Source organism: Hyperolius riggenbachi, chromosome 5 (assembly GCF_040937935.1).
Source record: "Hyperolius riggenbachi isolate aHypRig1 chromosome 5, aHypRig1.pri, whole genome shotgun sequence".
NCBI lineage: Eukaryota > Metazoa > Chordata > Amphibia > Anura > Hyperoliidae > Hyperolius > Hyperolius riggenbachi.
Genome location: NC_090650.1, coordinates 391,997,243 through 392,013,770, shown reverse-complemented (window position 1 = coordinate 392,013,770; position 16,528 = coordinate 391,997,243). Strand labels below are relative to the sequence as shown.

Below are 16,528 nucleotides of genomic sequence, written 5' to 3'. Positions count from 1 at the left end.
TTGCAATCAGTCAGAAAAATTGATTGCAATTCTTAAAATGAACAGATTTTTTTTTTTTAAAAAAATTGTATGGTGTGTGGTCACCTTAAAGAGACACTGAAGCGAGACTTAATCTCGCTTCAGCTCTCATATATAGCAGGGGCATGTGTGCCCCTGCTAAAACGCCGCTATCCCGCGGCTGCACGAGGGTCCCTGACCCCCCAACCCACTCCCCGCATACCTTGGTTGTAAAACTTGGTCGCAGATTAGCCCTTCCTAGAGGCAGGGCTAACGGCTGCAGCCCTGCCTCACAGCGCGTCTATCAGACGCGCATCGCCGCCTCTCCCCCGCCCCTCTCAGTGAAGGAAGACTGAGAGGGGCGGGGGAGAGGCGGAGATACGCGTCTGACAGGCGTGCGTGGGGCAGGGCTGCGGCGGTTAGCCCTGCCCCAATGCGGAAGCGCTCTCCCGCATTACGGAGAGGATTTGGGGGGACAGGGACCCCTGTTAAGCCGCAGGATAGCGGCGTTTTAGCAGGGGCACACGTGCCCCTGCTATATATGAGGTCTGAAGCGAGATCTATTCTCGCTTCAGACTCTCTTTAAAGGTTGTAATTGCCTACTCCATAAGGCTATAGGTCCGGACACACGCCGGACTTCAGGCAACGACGGGTCCGTCGTCACCTCCCGCTGGGTGGGCGTTCCGGACTGTCTGCTGAAAACACGCCCAGCAGGAGGTGACGACGGACCCGTCGTTTCCTGCAGTCCGGCGTGTGTACGGACCTTATCACTGCTTCTGCAACAGGATGCAGCGTTTTTGTGCGATGTACTGTGAAAAGGCAATACCAGTTGCCTGGCAGTCCTGCTGATCTATTTGGCTGCAGACTGCAGTAGTGGCTGAATCACAAACCTGAAACAAGCATGCAGCTAATTCAGTCAGAGCACCTGATCTGCATGCTTGTTGGGGGGCTGTGGCTAAAAGTGTTAGAGGAAGAGGCAGACAGCCAGGCAATCTGCATTGTTAAAAAAAATAAATTAGTATGGCAGCCTATATATTCCTATAACTTCAGGTGTCCTTTTTAAAACCAGACTCCTTGAGCTGCTTGAGTGCTTGGCTGTTGTGCTTTGCCTTTTAGTGGTTGGTGTCCGCATAACGACTGAGTTTTACATGTTCTATGCATGACCTGACTGATTAATATTCTATGCTGTGATGGTGTGCTTATGAATGTATTGTATTATTACTCAGCTTGATAGCAGCTGCCAGTATTGTTGTTCAAGGCAAGCAGGAAGTTAGTCATGTCAGTCATGACTCCATACATCAGTCCCTTGTTTGCAGTTTGCAGGTCCTGTGGTTCTTTTAAAAAACACACTTAAGGGGCCCATACACTCAGCCGATTTTCTGGCCGACCGATCCCGATCGATCGACAGATCGATTGCAAATTGGTTGGCCAATCGACCGATCGATGGCCGATTTCGATCGATTTCGATGGATTTCCATCGAGCTGGCAGGGTGGAAAATTTAGGTCGATCTGATGAGATTGCTTATCAGTTTGCATTGGCCTTAATGGAAATCTGATGGCAAAAAAATGCCATCAGATCGAATTTCAATAAATTTCAAACTGAAATCTATTGGAATTCTATCCTGGTAAAAAATGTTCTAAAAACGCATCAGATAGATCATCAGATGCATTTCTTATCTATCTGCTGCCAATCTGACGAGTGTATGGGCACCTTTACCTGGGGCTTCTACTCTCCCCTGCAGCTGTCCTGTCCTCTACGATCCTCTGTTCCCCCACCGCCGGTTACTGTCCAATTATTCGTCTTCCCCGCATGCGAGCCATATGTGGAAATCCTGCTTATTCAGATGCCAGCGTGCCGTCCTGATATTAATATTTTTTTTTTTTATATAGTGCCGACATCTTCTGCAGCACTTTACAGAGTATATTGTCTTGTTACATACCTGTCACACAGAGGCGCTCAGTCTAATCCCTACCATAGTCCTATGTTCCTGTATGTATCGTGTAGTGTATGTATTGTAGTCTAGGGTCAATTTAGGGGGAAGCCAATTTAACTTATCTGTAAATTTTGGCATGTGGGAGGAAACTGGATTGCCTGGAGGAAACCCACACAGACACGGGGAGAACATACAAACTCCTTGCAGATAGTGCCCTGGCTGGCTTTTGAACTGGGGACCCAGCACTTCAAAGTGAGAGCGCTAACCACTACGCCACCGTGCTGCCCAAATTGCATGCGGTTGCAATTCTGGATGGCATGTTGCAGTTTTCCATAGCTCACATCTGACTCCCTATAGCGGTCTATGGCACGGCTATAGCGGTTCAGCTATGGCTTCACAGCAGCACAGGTGCCTCGTTGGAAACAGAGGTGACACACAGTGGAAATTGGGCCTAACTGTCTTCTACAGTTCCAGTCCACCACTAGACCATTAAAAAAAAAAGTGTAAAAAAGGAAGGGATGAGAATGAAAGTGGCACAAGGAAATGTAGAGACGGTGAGGGCTCTACCAGGTCCATTCAAATAAAATTTATTGCCACACTAAAGCACTTTTGACCAGTAAATTGTCATTAGAAGTAAGTTCATTAGAAGGTATATTGGGCATGCTGGGTTCTTTGTATATCTGCTAACCTGTAGATTGTAAGCCTCTGGCAATCTCACTGCCTGACACCCCTCTTGCTGACTAGAATAGACTATGTACTGAATAAAGACACTTTAACTACTGTTATCAATGACATTTGCATGATCTTGTTTTGTTGTGAGCTCTTTGTATGTCCTACCTTATATGTTAATCCATTTATCTATTGTGCAGCGCTGCGTAATATGTTGGCGCTTTATAAATACAATTAATAATAATGGAGCACTGATGTCTTCCGTAGCTCCTAGTCTTCCTCCAACCCCATCTAATGATAGCTACACACGATACAATTTTCTGGCAGATTTACCTGCCAGATTGATTTTTTCTTTTTTTTTTTTTTCTTTTTCCAACATGTCCGGTCTAAATTTTGCTCGCATGTTTTTTTTGTTTCGATTTCCATAAAATTGAATGAAAATCAATCGAAATTCAGATCGGACGTGTTGAAAAAAATCGATCTGGCAAATAAATCTGCCAGAAAACTGTATCGTGTTCCTAGCATAGGAGTACCCGTCTGTCTAGCAATTTTGGCGGCCCATCGACCAAGAGATCTCTCTCTGTATCTGATAGGAGAGAGATCTGGTGGCTGGCCATACACTGCAGGCCGATTCCCATTCGATTTCAGCATGAAACCTTGCAGGAATCTGCTTTGTGAAGGTGCCTCGCTGTCCCCATAATGTTCAGTTTTCAGCAATGTTTAGATCTAGGAAGAGTTTCTGATGCTGAAACCAGGACAAAAAAAGTAGATGTAATCCTGATAAATTTACTGCATTCTGCTACATGTCACTACAGTTCCTCTTTTAGTAAGCCCTCATGCTACATTGAAGTGGTACAATTAACATTGTATGGACTATGGCCAGCTTTACACTAGAACTGTAGTAGGGATTAGATTGTGCGCCCGTCTTGAAGACACTCTGTGACTGTAAAGATGACTCAAGCAGGAGCTATAACAGTCCTGTATAGATATGGGCAATAGGATGCTAATAATTCAAGCTTGCCTCCAAACTGAATCAAGCTTGAAATTGGGCCAGTCGGATGGCACTGCCTAACAATTTTGAATACATTTGCATGGAAGCTGGAAGTATTAGTATCTCATTATCTACCTCTAGTGATGAAAATGCTATTCTTTGTACTGTGAGGAATAGACAGCGAGGCCCAGCTGCAGGAAGTTCTAACCTCTCAACTGTGCCCAGAATGGAAAAGATGTTCTCAGCACTTCCACAGCTACTGACACCAGTTGCTGGATAGTTGCTTTGTACTGAGGCAGGACTTTCAGCAGCCCAAAGGGAGCATCCTCTCATGTGAAAATAAAGCACCAGTACAGTTGTCCCACAAGCCGCTAGCTCCAATCAAGAATGACCAATAGGCTGTTGGCAAAACTGTGGACCCCCCCCCCCTACCACCCAGGGCTGTGGAGTTGGTACAAAAATCATCCAACTCTTAAGTTTTTGAAACCACCGACTCCAGGTACCCAAAATGGCTCAGACTCCTCGACGCCGACTCCTTAGTCTAATACTGACCAGAACTAAGGATTTGTTACAAAAATCATCAGACTCCTCAGTTTATGAAACCTCCAACTCCCACTCCAGGTACCCAAAATTGCTCAGACTCCAACTATGTCTCCACAGCCCTGCTACCACCACCAAGTAAAACCAGTGTGTGCGTTGAATGATTTATCAGACTTTACAAGTTTTTTAAGTCATGCTTTTTAAAGTGTAGGTGAGACGAACCTCGGGTCAATAAAAAGGATATTTACCTATGAGGAAGGAAGCCTCTGGATCCCAGAGAAGCTTCTTATGCCGTCCTCTGGACCACCGTTGCTGCTCGCTAATAGCCCCTCAACCGTGTCCATTTTAGACCCTGGCCTAGCTCAGACTGTGTAGGCACGAGGAGCATGGCCCAGATCTTCCAGATGGTCCTGGCGAGCGGCAGTAGGGGCAACAAGGACATTGGAAGCCTCTCTGGATGTTCCATAGGGCTTCCCTCTTAGATATGTCTTTTTGACCCGAGATTTGTATTGGCTTCACTTTAAAGGGCAACTGAGGTGACACGTGACATGATGGGATAGACATGTGTATGTACAGTGCCAAGCACACAAATAACTAGGCTGTGTTCCTTTTTTCCTTTCTCTGCCTGAAAGAGTTAAACATCAGGTATGCAAGAGACAGTTTCTGTTCTGGGTCAGGACTGTGTCAGACTATAGCATAACCCTCACTGATAAGTAATTACAGCCATAAAATAGTTTCCTTTCAGTAAATGGCTTCCTGGAGCATGAAAGAGATAAAAAGGGTCAATGTTTCATAATTTGAGCTCTAGCATACTTCAATGAAGGCGTCATTAAGCAAAACCAGTACCTCTGAGATACCTCTGAGCCAATCCTAATCCCAGGTCTGTGAGCATCGAGTAAACAAGGATCCTTATCTTAGCTAACAACCTCTAACCCCATTCAGATGGTCTGTTTGAATTAAAGCATCTTAATGACGTGTATTTATGCTTGAAAAAAAAAATCTGTTTTCCCTTTTGATGTTGCATGTATATAAGCTGTCTGTGCCATCAGCCTGCAAACTAATAGGATCTAAGCCCGAAGAAGGCTGCAAGGTCGAAAGCTTGCTTGTTTTTATTCATTTTTAGTTAGCCAATAAATGGTATCATCCTGATTTAAAACTTCTTGTTTAAGCAAAGCCAATGAAACCGTAAAAACTTAAAAACCAGATGTAAATACAAAACACCTGTGGGTTACCTAAAGTCCTTTTTAGGAGATGGAGGATTAATACAATTGTTTTTCTCATCAGCTAATCTTCACCTCGGATGTCCTTTAAACATTACTGTAGAGTTGTTATGGCAAGGAGCAGGGCTGTGGAGTGGAGGAGTCTGAGCAATTTTTAGGATTAAATGAGGCGCGGAGGAGAACACAATAATTGGGGGAGGGCGGGGCTGGTACCATGGACCCACCAGGTTATTTTTTTTTTGTTTGTAATCTAAACCTGCATCTTGTACTCCGGTTTGTCTTATATTCCCAAATATACGGTACTTGTTTTATAGAGAACAATTTGCTGGTACAGGATTTCAGCTGCTGGTGTAATAACACTGTGGTTTCTTTCTACTCTTGAGGCTTACTGTTGCAGATCAGATATCTTGCTGTATGATTGTTGGCCGTTTATTTTGGCTGCTGCACTATTTGGCAGTAAGTTAATAGAATCTGGCAGATATAATCTATTTTTCTTCTTCTTTTGTTAAAGAATATTGTTACATATGTGCGCCTGGAATAAACCGAATACAGGAGTTAGAATTGCATCTGCAGCATTCCTGAGAGTGAGCGCACACCAAAAAGCGCTAGCCTAATCGCAAACGCTCAGCGCTTTTTGAAGTGATTTTTCTAGGCAATTCTAGGGATGTGCATAGCGATTTTCTAATCATATCTAGCGATTTTTAGAGCGTTTTGGTGTAACGTTTTTAATCTTTTTTTATTACAGTAGAGCTCTGATCTAGCGCTTTTCATGGCGATTCTCCACTTTCCTATACTGAACATTGAGGCTGAATCACTTTAGAAATCGGCAGAAATGCTGCAGGTTTCGAGTTTGCGTTTAGGGGAAAAAACAAATCACTCTGGTGTGCTCCATCCCATTGAACTACATTAGTCAAGCGCTTTTTAAAGTGCAGGAGTTTTTAAAAACGCTCAGGACCGCTCTTGGTGTGCACCAGACCTTAGACTGTGGCTGTAGCGCTGCTTGCTAGGCAGCCATGACAACCTGTTCATGGTGTAAAATTATGCTCTTTATGAACCCCCAGAGTGTCCTGATGTTGGGAGGACATCTGTTCGGTAAGCTCCTGTAGTGCCTTCTGATGATCCTGACCTTTGCTTTTCCTCAGTTACATTCCTGAGATACCCCCACTCCCTGCCAGTCTAACCAGAGTTCACGTTAGTAGAGTTTACTGTAGTGTCGGTCAATCCCCAGGGGTCAGGTAGCAAGGGCTCTTTAAAGCAGACCTGAACTCAGAACTTCCTCCCTGCATTAAAAAAAAATCAGCAACAGCATAATAACCTTTAAATAAAAGCATTCTTTGTTACAGCTGAGACAAATCCTGCAATAAATTTGCAGTGTCTACTTCCTGCTTTCACGGAAGCAGACATAGGGTTAGCATCCTGTGTTTACAAATTAGCAGCTCTGCCCTGGCAGAGGAGATTCCTGAGCTGACACAGCTGAGATCAAAATTAGTGGTTAGGCACAGATGAAGGGGAATTAGACAGGCTAAACTCTCTACATACATACAGGGTGCGATTTTTGTGTTTCCCTCTGTCCTGTGCAAGTGTCCAGGTCCACTTTAAAAATCTACAGGTGGCTTCTAACATTTTGACTTTTTCTCTGTTAGTGGAGCCTACGCCTGGATTGGGCAGACTGACTTCTGAATTGCGTGTTTATTGCTTTAATATGTTAGGCACATTGTCTGTCTTCCTTCCTGGCTATGGCAGATTGTAATCTGCTATGATCTCTCCAGCATAGCTACCCAGCTTTTGCTGTATATCTGTGTGTAATACCTTCCAGAGGCGGCATAGGCACAACACTGCCGTACATACACAGATCAGCAGCTGATTTCCTCCATCTGTTTAGTTTTTGACTCCACCACCACCATAAAATGTTGCAAAGCACACAGGTGGTGCTTCCTGCACTCTGGGAGTATTGATTTTCAGACAAGGACCTCTAAGTATTAATAGTCCCGGAGGACAGCATATGCACATATGTCAATGTCCCTACTGTGAGGAACTGCATATGCCTATTTGCTCATCATACAGCTCTCCAGTAACCTTTTTTTTTTTTTTTTTTTTTTTTTTTGTATCTTTATTTAGGATTTTTAGAAGTTATATTCATAGAGAGCAGTTTAGCAGAACAATTGTTAAAGGTACAGCACAGTGTAAAGTTATGTTGATCTTTACATTAGAAAATACAGCCTCACAATAAAAGATCGCTGGCACCTATAAATATACAACCATCAACAAATCAAAAAGATGGTTAACTGAAAGTCAGTATATCGCAGAACCTGCTGCATCCCCAGCCCATGCATCAGGCGTCATATGTATGGGCATATGATGGGCTGTCCACAATTGCTATCATAATCAAAATTAAGTAGGCATCTACAGACTTTTAGCCAGGTTCTCCATCCAGCTAATTTTGATGGGCACCCGGCTGGCATCAGCTTACCTCCTCATCCTTATCCTATGCGGTAAGCAGAGCTAAGCTGGCCCTGCATTCCCCCCCCCCCCCTCCCCCCAAGGCTTGTAGAAGGGCCTATTTCTACTATCATGTTGCGGTTTTTGTTGTTGTTGTTGTTCTGGATGCAGATTTCTGCATTGTTTCCACGATTGTTAATGCGGATGTGGCTATCAGTTATTGTATGTAGCATGCAATCAATTTTTTTTTCTGCATCGCACCACAATGGCAAATTTACATTCAATGGAAATTACTCCATTAACATTCATTGGTTACAGTTTCAATGCGAATATGTGCATTGCGAATTTGCATTTAGTGAGACTGGGGCCTGAAGTCTTTTGATGCATATTTTCTGTCTTTATGCATGTTCCTGTTTCAGTCTTTGGATAGATTTAGCATTATCACTCTTCTGCTTTTAACATCTGATCTCACAGTAGCTGTACCTTTTTGAGTTTAAGGTGCCCATACACTCGTCAGATTGGCAGCAGATAGATAAGAAATGCATCTGATGATCTATCTGATGCGTTTTTAGAACATTTTTTACCAGGATAGAATTCCAATAGATTTCATTTTGAAATCTATTGAAATTCGATCTGATGGCATTTTTTTGCCATCAGATTTCCATTAAGGCCAATGCAAACTGATAAGCAATCTCATCAGATCGACCTAAATTTTCCACCCTGCAAGTTCGATGGAAATCCATCAAAATCGATCGAAATCGGCCGTCGATCGGTCGATTGGCCAACCGATTTGCGATCGATCGGGATCGGTCGGCCAGAAAATCGGCTGAGTGTATGGGCTGCTTTAGGATAGACCCTGGAAGACTAGAAGAGGAGGTTTTAGGTATAGCACAGGATTAAGGTGGCCATACACTCGTTAGATTAGCAGCAGATAGATCATCGGATAGATTTCTGATCTATCTGATGTGTTTAAGGTAGCCATACACTGGTCGATTTGCCATCAGATTCGACCAACAGATTGCTCTCTGAACGAATCTGATCAGAGAGGGATCGTATGGCTACCTTTACTGCAAACAGATTGTGAACCGATTTCAGCCTGAAACCGATCACAATGTGTTGCGGTGGTGCTGCTGCCGCCGCTCCCCCCGCCCACATGCCCGCATACATTACCTGCTCCGCCGGCGCGACTCCAGTCCCCAGGTCTCCGCTGTCTTCTCCGCTTTGGTCTCCAGGTCCAGCATGCTTTACTTCTTCCTGCCCGGCAGGAAGTTTAAACAGTAGAGCGCCCTCTACTGTTTAAACTTCCTGCCGGGCAGGAGGAACTGAAGCATGCCAGAGACCAGCGGTGACCGGGGGTAGTTGCGCCGGCGGAGCAGGTAATGTATTGCCGCTCTATTGCGTCGGGCACTGGAACGCCACTAGCGACGCGCTCCCTACCCGCGGGCGATCAACGGTAATGTTCCGCACGGAGCGATCGATGGGATCGGACGAAATGGATCAAAATTCGGCGTGTAGCGCGAACGATTGGCAGCAGATTCGATCCCAGTGATCGAATCTGCTGTCGAAACGGCGGCAAATCGGGCCAGTGTATGGCCAGCTTTAGGAACATTTTTTACTAGGAACAGATTTCCAATAGATTTCAGTTTGAAATCTATTGAAAATCGATCTGATCTCTTTAGATCGATTTTGATTTTCCACCCTGGCCGATTGATTGAAATTGGCCGCAAATCGATCGAATCGGCAAACTATTTGCAATCGATTGATCGATCGATCGGCCGTTAATCAGCTGAGTGTATGGGCCCCTTAATTCTTTAGGAAGCTGTCAGTACAAGGCTTCTCCTGTTGCTTTACTAATTGCTTATACAGTGTTATGCATACAGGTGCTCACGGTACACCTGAGCCCTCTCTAGCTCTGACATTTTATTAGAGAATTGAGCTGCTCCCTGCGGCTGACTAAAGGTTATGTGATTCCCATAAGCTGTATGGCTTTTGTGTAAAATGCTGTCAAAGGCTGGTGAGAAGTATGATGGGTGTAAAGCATAGAATGGAAGCCGAGCCCAGAGCTGGCAGGTGTCTGAATTCCAAGATGGATATAAAGGAAACCCTAAGCAAGAGGGATATGGAGGCTGACATGTTTATTTCCTTTTAAATAATGCAGATTGCCTGGCTGTACTGCAGTTCCTCTGCCTCTAATACTTTAAGCCACACATTGTTGCGTCAGCATCGGGTATGTCGCCGCTCACTGCCCTGCCTTGTCTCTCCCTGCTTCTCCTCGTCTCCATTCTGACTGTAGTTAGGGCAGGACTACAAGAAAATGGCTGCTGATGTCCACAAATGCGGACATCGGTGGCCATTTTCTTGTAGCCCTGCTCTAACTACAGTCAGAGCAGAGGCGGGGAGAGAAGAGTGACGTCAGTGCTGGAACGAGTGGAGCTGGTGAGTCGGCCGCTGCTGCCAGCACAGGCCACTGAGGGCTCCTACTGACTTACCTGTACTTGAGGCGCCTATGCCTGGCAACCTATACTGAGTACTCCTACACCTGACTTCCTATACTGGGGGCACCTTCACCTGGCTATACTGAGCCTGAGGGCGTTTTTATTCTTGGGGGGGGGGGGGGGGGGGGGGAGTGCACTAGGGCTATAATGCGCGTTGCAAATTATCGGTGCTTTGCAATCATTCCAAATTGGGGGGGGGGGGGGCGCTAACTGTCCTACTGATTGTTTTTATTATTTCTGAAACGTTCTAGCCTCAATTTTAAGTGTATTCAGGATAATGCACTTATCAATTTCGTGTTTTTTATTAGTATTTTTCCATTGTACGTATGTGATGTGTTATGGAGATTTGGGCGTTTGGCGTGATGTGTCATGACTTCAAAAAGGTTGTGGACCACTTCTGTAAGCCATAGACACTGAACAAGCCTGCAGATCAGATGTCTTAGACAAATCTGACAATATTAGCTGCATGCTTGATTTAGACCCCACTGACGAGAAAGATCAACAGGACTGCCAGGAACCTGGTATTGTTTAAAAGGAAATAAACATGGCATCTTCCATCGGTCTCTTATCTATGGTTCCTGTTAAAGGGCATCACAAAAGAAAAATTGTAAACCTCATTTCCCACTAGCGCGCCCCCCCCCCCCCCCCTTTTTTTTCCCTTCTTGGAACGCAATCGTCGGCTTGCGTGATTCTCGTTGCGATCACGCTCTGTTCCCGTCGGCAATACAGTGTAATCGAGGCAAGTGGAAAAGGCATTGCGCGTGATCAAAATGCGCTTGTAGTGGAAAAGGGCCATAAGCCATCCTCGGGGTGTGAAGTTAATCATGTGACTTATCTAAGGGCCGTGAGTAGGGGAGGGGGGCAACCCCACCCCCACCCCCCAGCACCTACAGCTGTTTGAAACAAAAAAAAAAAGGAAAATGAAATACAGGGCACTGCTGCAGATTGTCAGTAAGATACTCTTGGTGAAGCATTGTGTCTGCCACAGATTTTAAAATGAAGCATTGTAATAAATTCTTTAGTTGCACTCACATTTTTATGCAATCGTTTTGTTCACCCCACTGAATTAAAGCTGAAAGTCGGCACTTCAACTGCATCTGAATGGTCTCATTTAAAAATTCATTGTGGGGATGTACAGAACCAAAATTGGGAAAAAAAGTTGTCACTGCAAATATTTATGGACCTATCTGTAACTGCTGTAAAGTCCATATGGGAATAACTTAGTTTCTTATATGATTAGTAGCTAGTGTTTTTTTTTTTTGTCTTGCAGGTTAAGGGAGGTTTCTGAGAAGCTGAATAAATATAATTTAAGCAGGTAAGTGAAGTCAACCTTTCTGCTACTGTATATGGAAAGTACTTGCCTACGGCTCTTAAAGTGTACCCGAGCCCCCGCAAAAAAAATATACATACCGGGGGCTTTCTCCAGCCCCCTCTGGCCTGATCACTCCCACGGCGTCCTTTTCTCCCCCTCCGTTCGCACGCAACTGGCAACGGAAAATCTTCCAGTTTCTGCCAGTCGGCGCCCGCACAGTCCCTTCAGGCACACTCCCCTGTCTTATTCCCATCGCCAGGAGCGTTTTGCGCAGTGGTGCTGCGCAGGCACAGAGCACTCCAGGCAGCACATGTTCATTTGGACCCGGACCAAAGGTTGGCCCCGAGGCGAATTGCGGGCGAACGGAGAGGGAAAAGAGGATGGCGTGATCAGGCTGGAGGAAGCCACAGGTATGTATAACTTTTTTTTTTTTTTTGTTTTGTTTTTTGTTGCTAATACCCACATCTCAGGTTCCCTTAAAGTGTACCTGTCAGGCCAAGCCAATCCAAAGTCTTAACAGTTGATATAAAGAAAAGCATAATCGGTTACTTGGTACAAGTTGGTATACTAAATCGTTTCTACCTTTACATTCCAAAACCTTCCCTGAAGCCTTGTTTATGCATACAAGCACTGTCACATGGTAGCGATTGGAATGTGATCGCTTGATATGTTCGGGATAGAGCCTGTACACAGAAGCATCTCTAGCCTGCATGCTAGTGATGTGGCCGGTTGCAGTGGGGGTGTGGTTAATAGAACAGGGCCCTCGGCTGGGATGGTCCACCAGGCTTATCACTCACCTGGCCGCCTCAGCCGAGAACCATCTAGTGTACGAGGCTTTAGTGTATTTTGTACTTTTGTTGCTGTTCCAAATGTACTGTATTCATTCCCACTTGTTACAAAATATAATACCATAACATTTGTTAAGCGCTTTTCTCCCATAGGACTCAAAGCATATAGCTACTTCTCAGATCAATACAGGCTGGACTGTGTTACAGAGGAAATAGTCAGATGTTCATAAATGCCAGACTAAGCAGGTGACGCTTCAGTTTGGACTTTAATTCTTCCAGGGTTGGAGATGCCCTGATTAGGTGTGGCGGGGAGTTCCTAAGTGCAGAGGCAGCATGATAGAAGGCTCTGGCTCCAAAGGTTTTGAGGGGGATTCTGGAGGTGGCCAAGTTGTTAGATCCATTTGATCTGAGATTAAGGGGGCTGTGATGCAGTTGCAACAAATGCTTCAGGTATCCAGGGCCCAGATTTTGCCATGATTTGAATGTCAATAAGCCAAGCAGAATTCTCCATTTTATCAGTAGCCAGTGGAGTAAACAAAAGATCGGTGTTACGTGGCAATGGCACGGTTGGCTAATTAACAGCCTTGCAGCGGCATTCTGTACTAATTCCAGGCGGTGCAGGTCTTTCTTATAAAGGCCTGTGGAGAGAACATTGCAGTAGTCCAGCCATGATACGGCGAAGGCATGAACTAGGGTTGGAAGATCTGCTGGAGGTATGAGGTGTTTAATCCTTGCAATATTCCTTAGGTGAAAGAGGGAATGTTTCACAACAGCTGAGTCTTTATTGCTGAAGCTTAAAGAGAGTCTGAAGCCTTCTAAAAACCCTATTTTTATTTGACATTTATTTTCTGCAATATCACCAGTGCTAAAATGCCGCATCCCCGCGGCAGAACGCGGTTATTAAACCCCCCCCAAATCTCTGGGGCAAAATGTGGCGAGCGCTTCCTGATAGAGGCAGAGCTTAGCGCTGTAGCTCTGCCTCTACTCGCCCCTCTACCCCTCTGATTGCTGACTCTCCCCGCCCCTCTGTCTTCTTTCACTGAGAGGGGCGGGGAGAGGAGACTCAGTGGTAATGGATGCTAATAGAGGCAGAGCTACGGCGCTAAGCTCTGCCTCCCTGGGCAGCAAAACCTACGACTTGGAAAGTTGTGGAATTTTGCCCCAGTATTTGGGGGTTTAAATACAGCGTTGTGCCGCAGGGAATGCTGTGTTTTAGCAGTGGTTATTGCAGAAGATACATGTCAAATAAAAATAGGATTTTTATAAGGCCTCAGACTCTCTTTAATTCTCAATCAGTCAGTACTCCCAGGCTGCGCACAAAGTCTGAGTTGTTCAGGTCTGAGATTCCTATCCCTAGTGGTGCTGAGACTGGAGCTGCTTGTTGGATTATTATTCATTCTCCTAGTGTCAAGACAGAATTTTAAGTGACTCCTTATTCCACATAAACTTAACTTTTGAGCACTAAGATGTTGTGGTGTGTTTTTTTTTTTTATTTTATTTTATTTTATTTGCTTGCATAATGGCCTTTTATCAAAAAGCCTCCTGTGCCGGGAAGGACCTTGAGGAATGAGCTGGCTGGGGTAGAGCTGCGCAACGTGTAATTTGCCTTTATTCTGCTTATGTTTTTTCTCTGTACAGTCATCCTCCGTTGAATGTACTTGAGCAGACGACTATAAAACAGTGTGTGGTTGGACCGAATCATGCTGCTTTCCTCTTGGAGGTAATAAGAGTATATTAGTATTTCTCTCTCCTCTGTGTTGCTGCTGCTGGCATCATAATGTTGATGATCATGTTTTGTTTCTCATTAGGATGGTAGAGTGTGCAGAATCGGCTTCTTAGTTCAGCCGGACAGACTGGAATTGAGTAAACCAGAGAATAATGATGGGTAAGATGAGATTAAAAAAAGCACTTTGTTTTTCTTGACTCTTGCACATGGCCCAGCAGATGTACTGCTCCTGCAGATGCATCATCCAGCCAGTTGGCACAGCTGCACGTATTCGTGTGTCTGCAGCCAGTGATTGTTCCGTGTGTTTCTGTGTATGAGTGCAGAGCAGCATCTGGTTTTCTGTGTGTGAATTCAGACATGTTTGTGTCACCTAGGAAGGTTCGCGCTTAAAGAGACTCTGAAGCCAACAAAAATTGCTATTTTTACCTGCTAGTTCGCTTCAGAAGTCTCATTAGATGTAAACCGCTGCATCCCTGCTGCAAAACGAGAGGTTTAGACCCCCCAAATCCCAGGGCATCTTGGTCGTGGATTGTGCTGCCCTGAGAGGTAGAGCTTCCTGCTGTAGCTCTGCCTCTCCTGACATCACTTGCCGTGCGGATCTCTGCCTCTCCCCGCCCCTCTGTGAAGGAAGTGCCTGCCGGACTAAAGCCCTCGTTTTGCGACGGTTTACATCTAATGAGTACTGAAGTGAACTACATGGTAAAAATGGCAATTTTTGTTCGCTTCAGTCTCTCTTTAAAGGACAACTGAAGGGAGAGGTATATGGGGGCTGCCATATTTATTTTTAAGCAATATCAGTTGCCTGGCTGTCCTGCTAATCCTTTTCCTCTAACACTTTTAGCTCTTGTCCCTTAACAAGCATGCAGCAGATCAGGTGTTTCTGACATTGTCAGATCTGACTAGTTTAGCTGCATGCTTGTTTCTGGTGTGATTCAGGACTACTGCAGCCAAACAGATCAGCAGGATGCCAGGCAACTAATATCGCTTAAAAGGAAATAATGCAGCCTCCATATACCTCTCCCTTCAACTGTTTCAAACCTAAAGGTGATACACACATCCAATTTTGACTGGCTAATTTCACCTCTCACATGTAGTATGAGAGGTCACATACACCTCTGCTCATACTATTCAAAATCCCTTATACTACATGGAGGTGGTTAACCAGGTAAGGACCTCAGGCTTGCACCGCTAGCCGCCCCCAGCCAGCCGCTAACACCCCGGCCCCCCGCCCAAAGTGACCAGGTGTTTTTTTTTGTTTTTTTTTTCCATCCCTCTCTCCCCCCTGAGATCCAAGTACTGTTCCCCTCTAATAGGCATCAGCCATGAGAGGGAATCACATTGTGAGCCACTCGAGGGGGCAGCTTTGTCACTAAGCTGTCCCCTGTACAGCGCGCAGCTCTGTACAACCAAAAACCTTTTTTTTTTTTTTTTTTTTAATTTCCAGCAGGCTGATCTTGGAGCTCCACTCAGTCAATCAGCACTAATCTCCGCCCCCAGGACTTGACGCTGAGCGGCGTTAGGCAGTCCTGAGGGCGCCATCCTCCCGTTGCCGATTGCCGTTAGGGGGTTAAATTGGTCGATCATTGACCTATCAAACATGGATGTTTGTATGCACCCTTAGGTTACAAACACCCTCCCTCCCCAAGGGGTCCAACCCTAGGTTTACATCAAGCACCACTATATATGCCATATTTCCAGCTGTTGCTACAAAAAAATTTGAAAATATAGCAAATTGATAATCCCGCACTTAGTGCAGGAATGATGCATTCAGTATACACTCCTAGCAGGCAGTGGTCACCATCTTTAGTGATGTGACATTGGTGATACCATTAGTGGACACAAGTCTTCGGTTAGGGCTGGCTTCCACTGAGCAGGCATGTGTCCCGAAAGGAAGGGCTGTGATGCGAGTATGCATCTGAATCATAGGGAAACTGCAACATGCCATCCAGAATCGCACTGCAGTATAATTCAGATAACAAGCCATTGCCCGCCTATGGCAGCGGTTTCCTGTCTGGGTCGCCTGCGGGGAAACGCAGATTTGCCATATTTGACCCTAGTGGAAACTGGCTCTTAGACTAACTAGTACAGCTCTGCTTGAAGAGGAGACCTAAAATGAAGGCCTTTTGCCCACGAGCAGAGCCCCAGCCAACGTTTCAGATGGTTGGTAACTAAAAGATTTCATGGTCCGTAATCTGTTTGGATTGGAATGCCAAATAAATGAACACGTGTATGATGGCTCTTCCTTCAGTCTTGGTTCAAACAACTTTATAGTTACACTATATTGATTGTTCTTTTGTACAGCCACATGACGTACACAAGACCGATCAATATTTACCTTCATATCTAATCGCTTAACCACCAAGAAAATACATTTGTGCTTGTTGAGCTTAAGAATTTTGCCAGTCATTCTTGCACTG

At 45.1% G+C, this 16,528-nt stretch overlaps 1 protein-coding gene across 12 annotated transcripts in view; it reads left to right on the top strand.

The window, feature by feature from the left end:
• UBR5 (ubiquitin protein ligase E3 component n-recognin 5) overlaps window positions 1-16,528 on the top strand; it is a 122,936-nt gene that overhangs the window by 16,496 nt on the left and 89,912 nt on the right. For all 12 annotated transcript variants that reach the window (XM_068237757.1, XM_068237756.1, XM_068237752.1 and 9 more), the window contains exons 2-4: window positions 11,556-11,600; window positions 14,024-14,105; window positions 14,194-14,270. In XM_068237757.1, coding sequence (XP_068093858.1) covers window positions 11,556-11,600; window positions 14,024-14,105; window positions 14,194-14,270 — 204 coding nt within the window. The remainder of the gene's footprint in view (window positions 1-11,555; window positions 11,601-14,023; window positions 14,106-14,193; window positions 14,271-16,528) is intronic.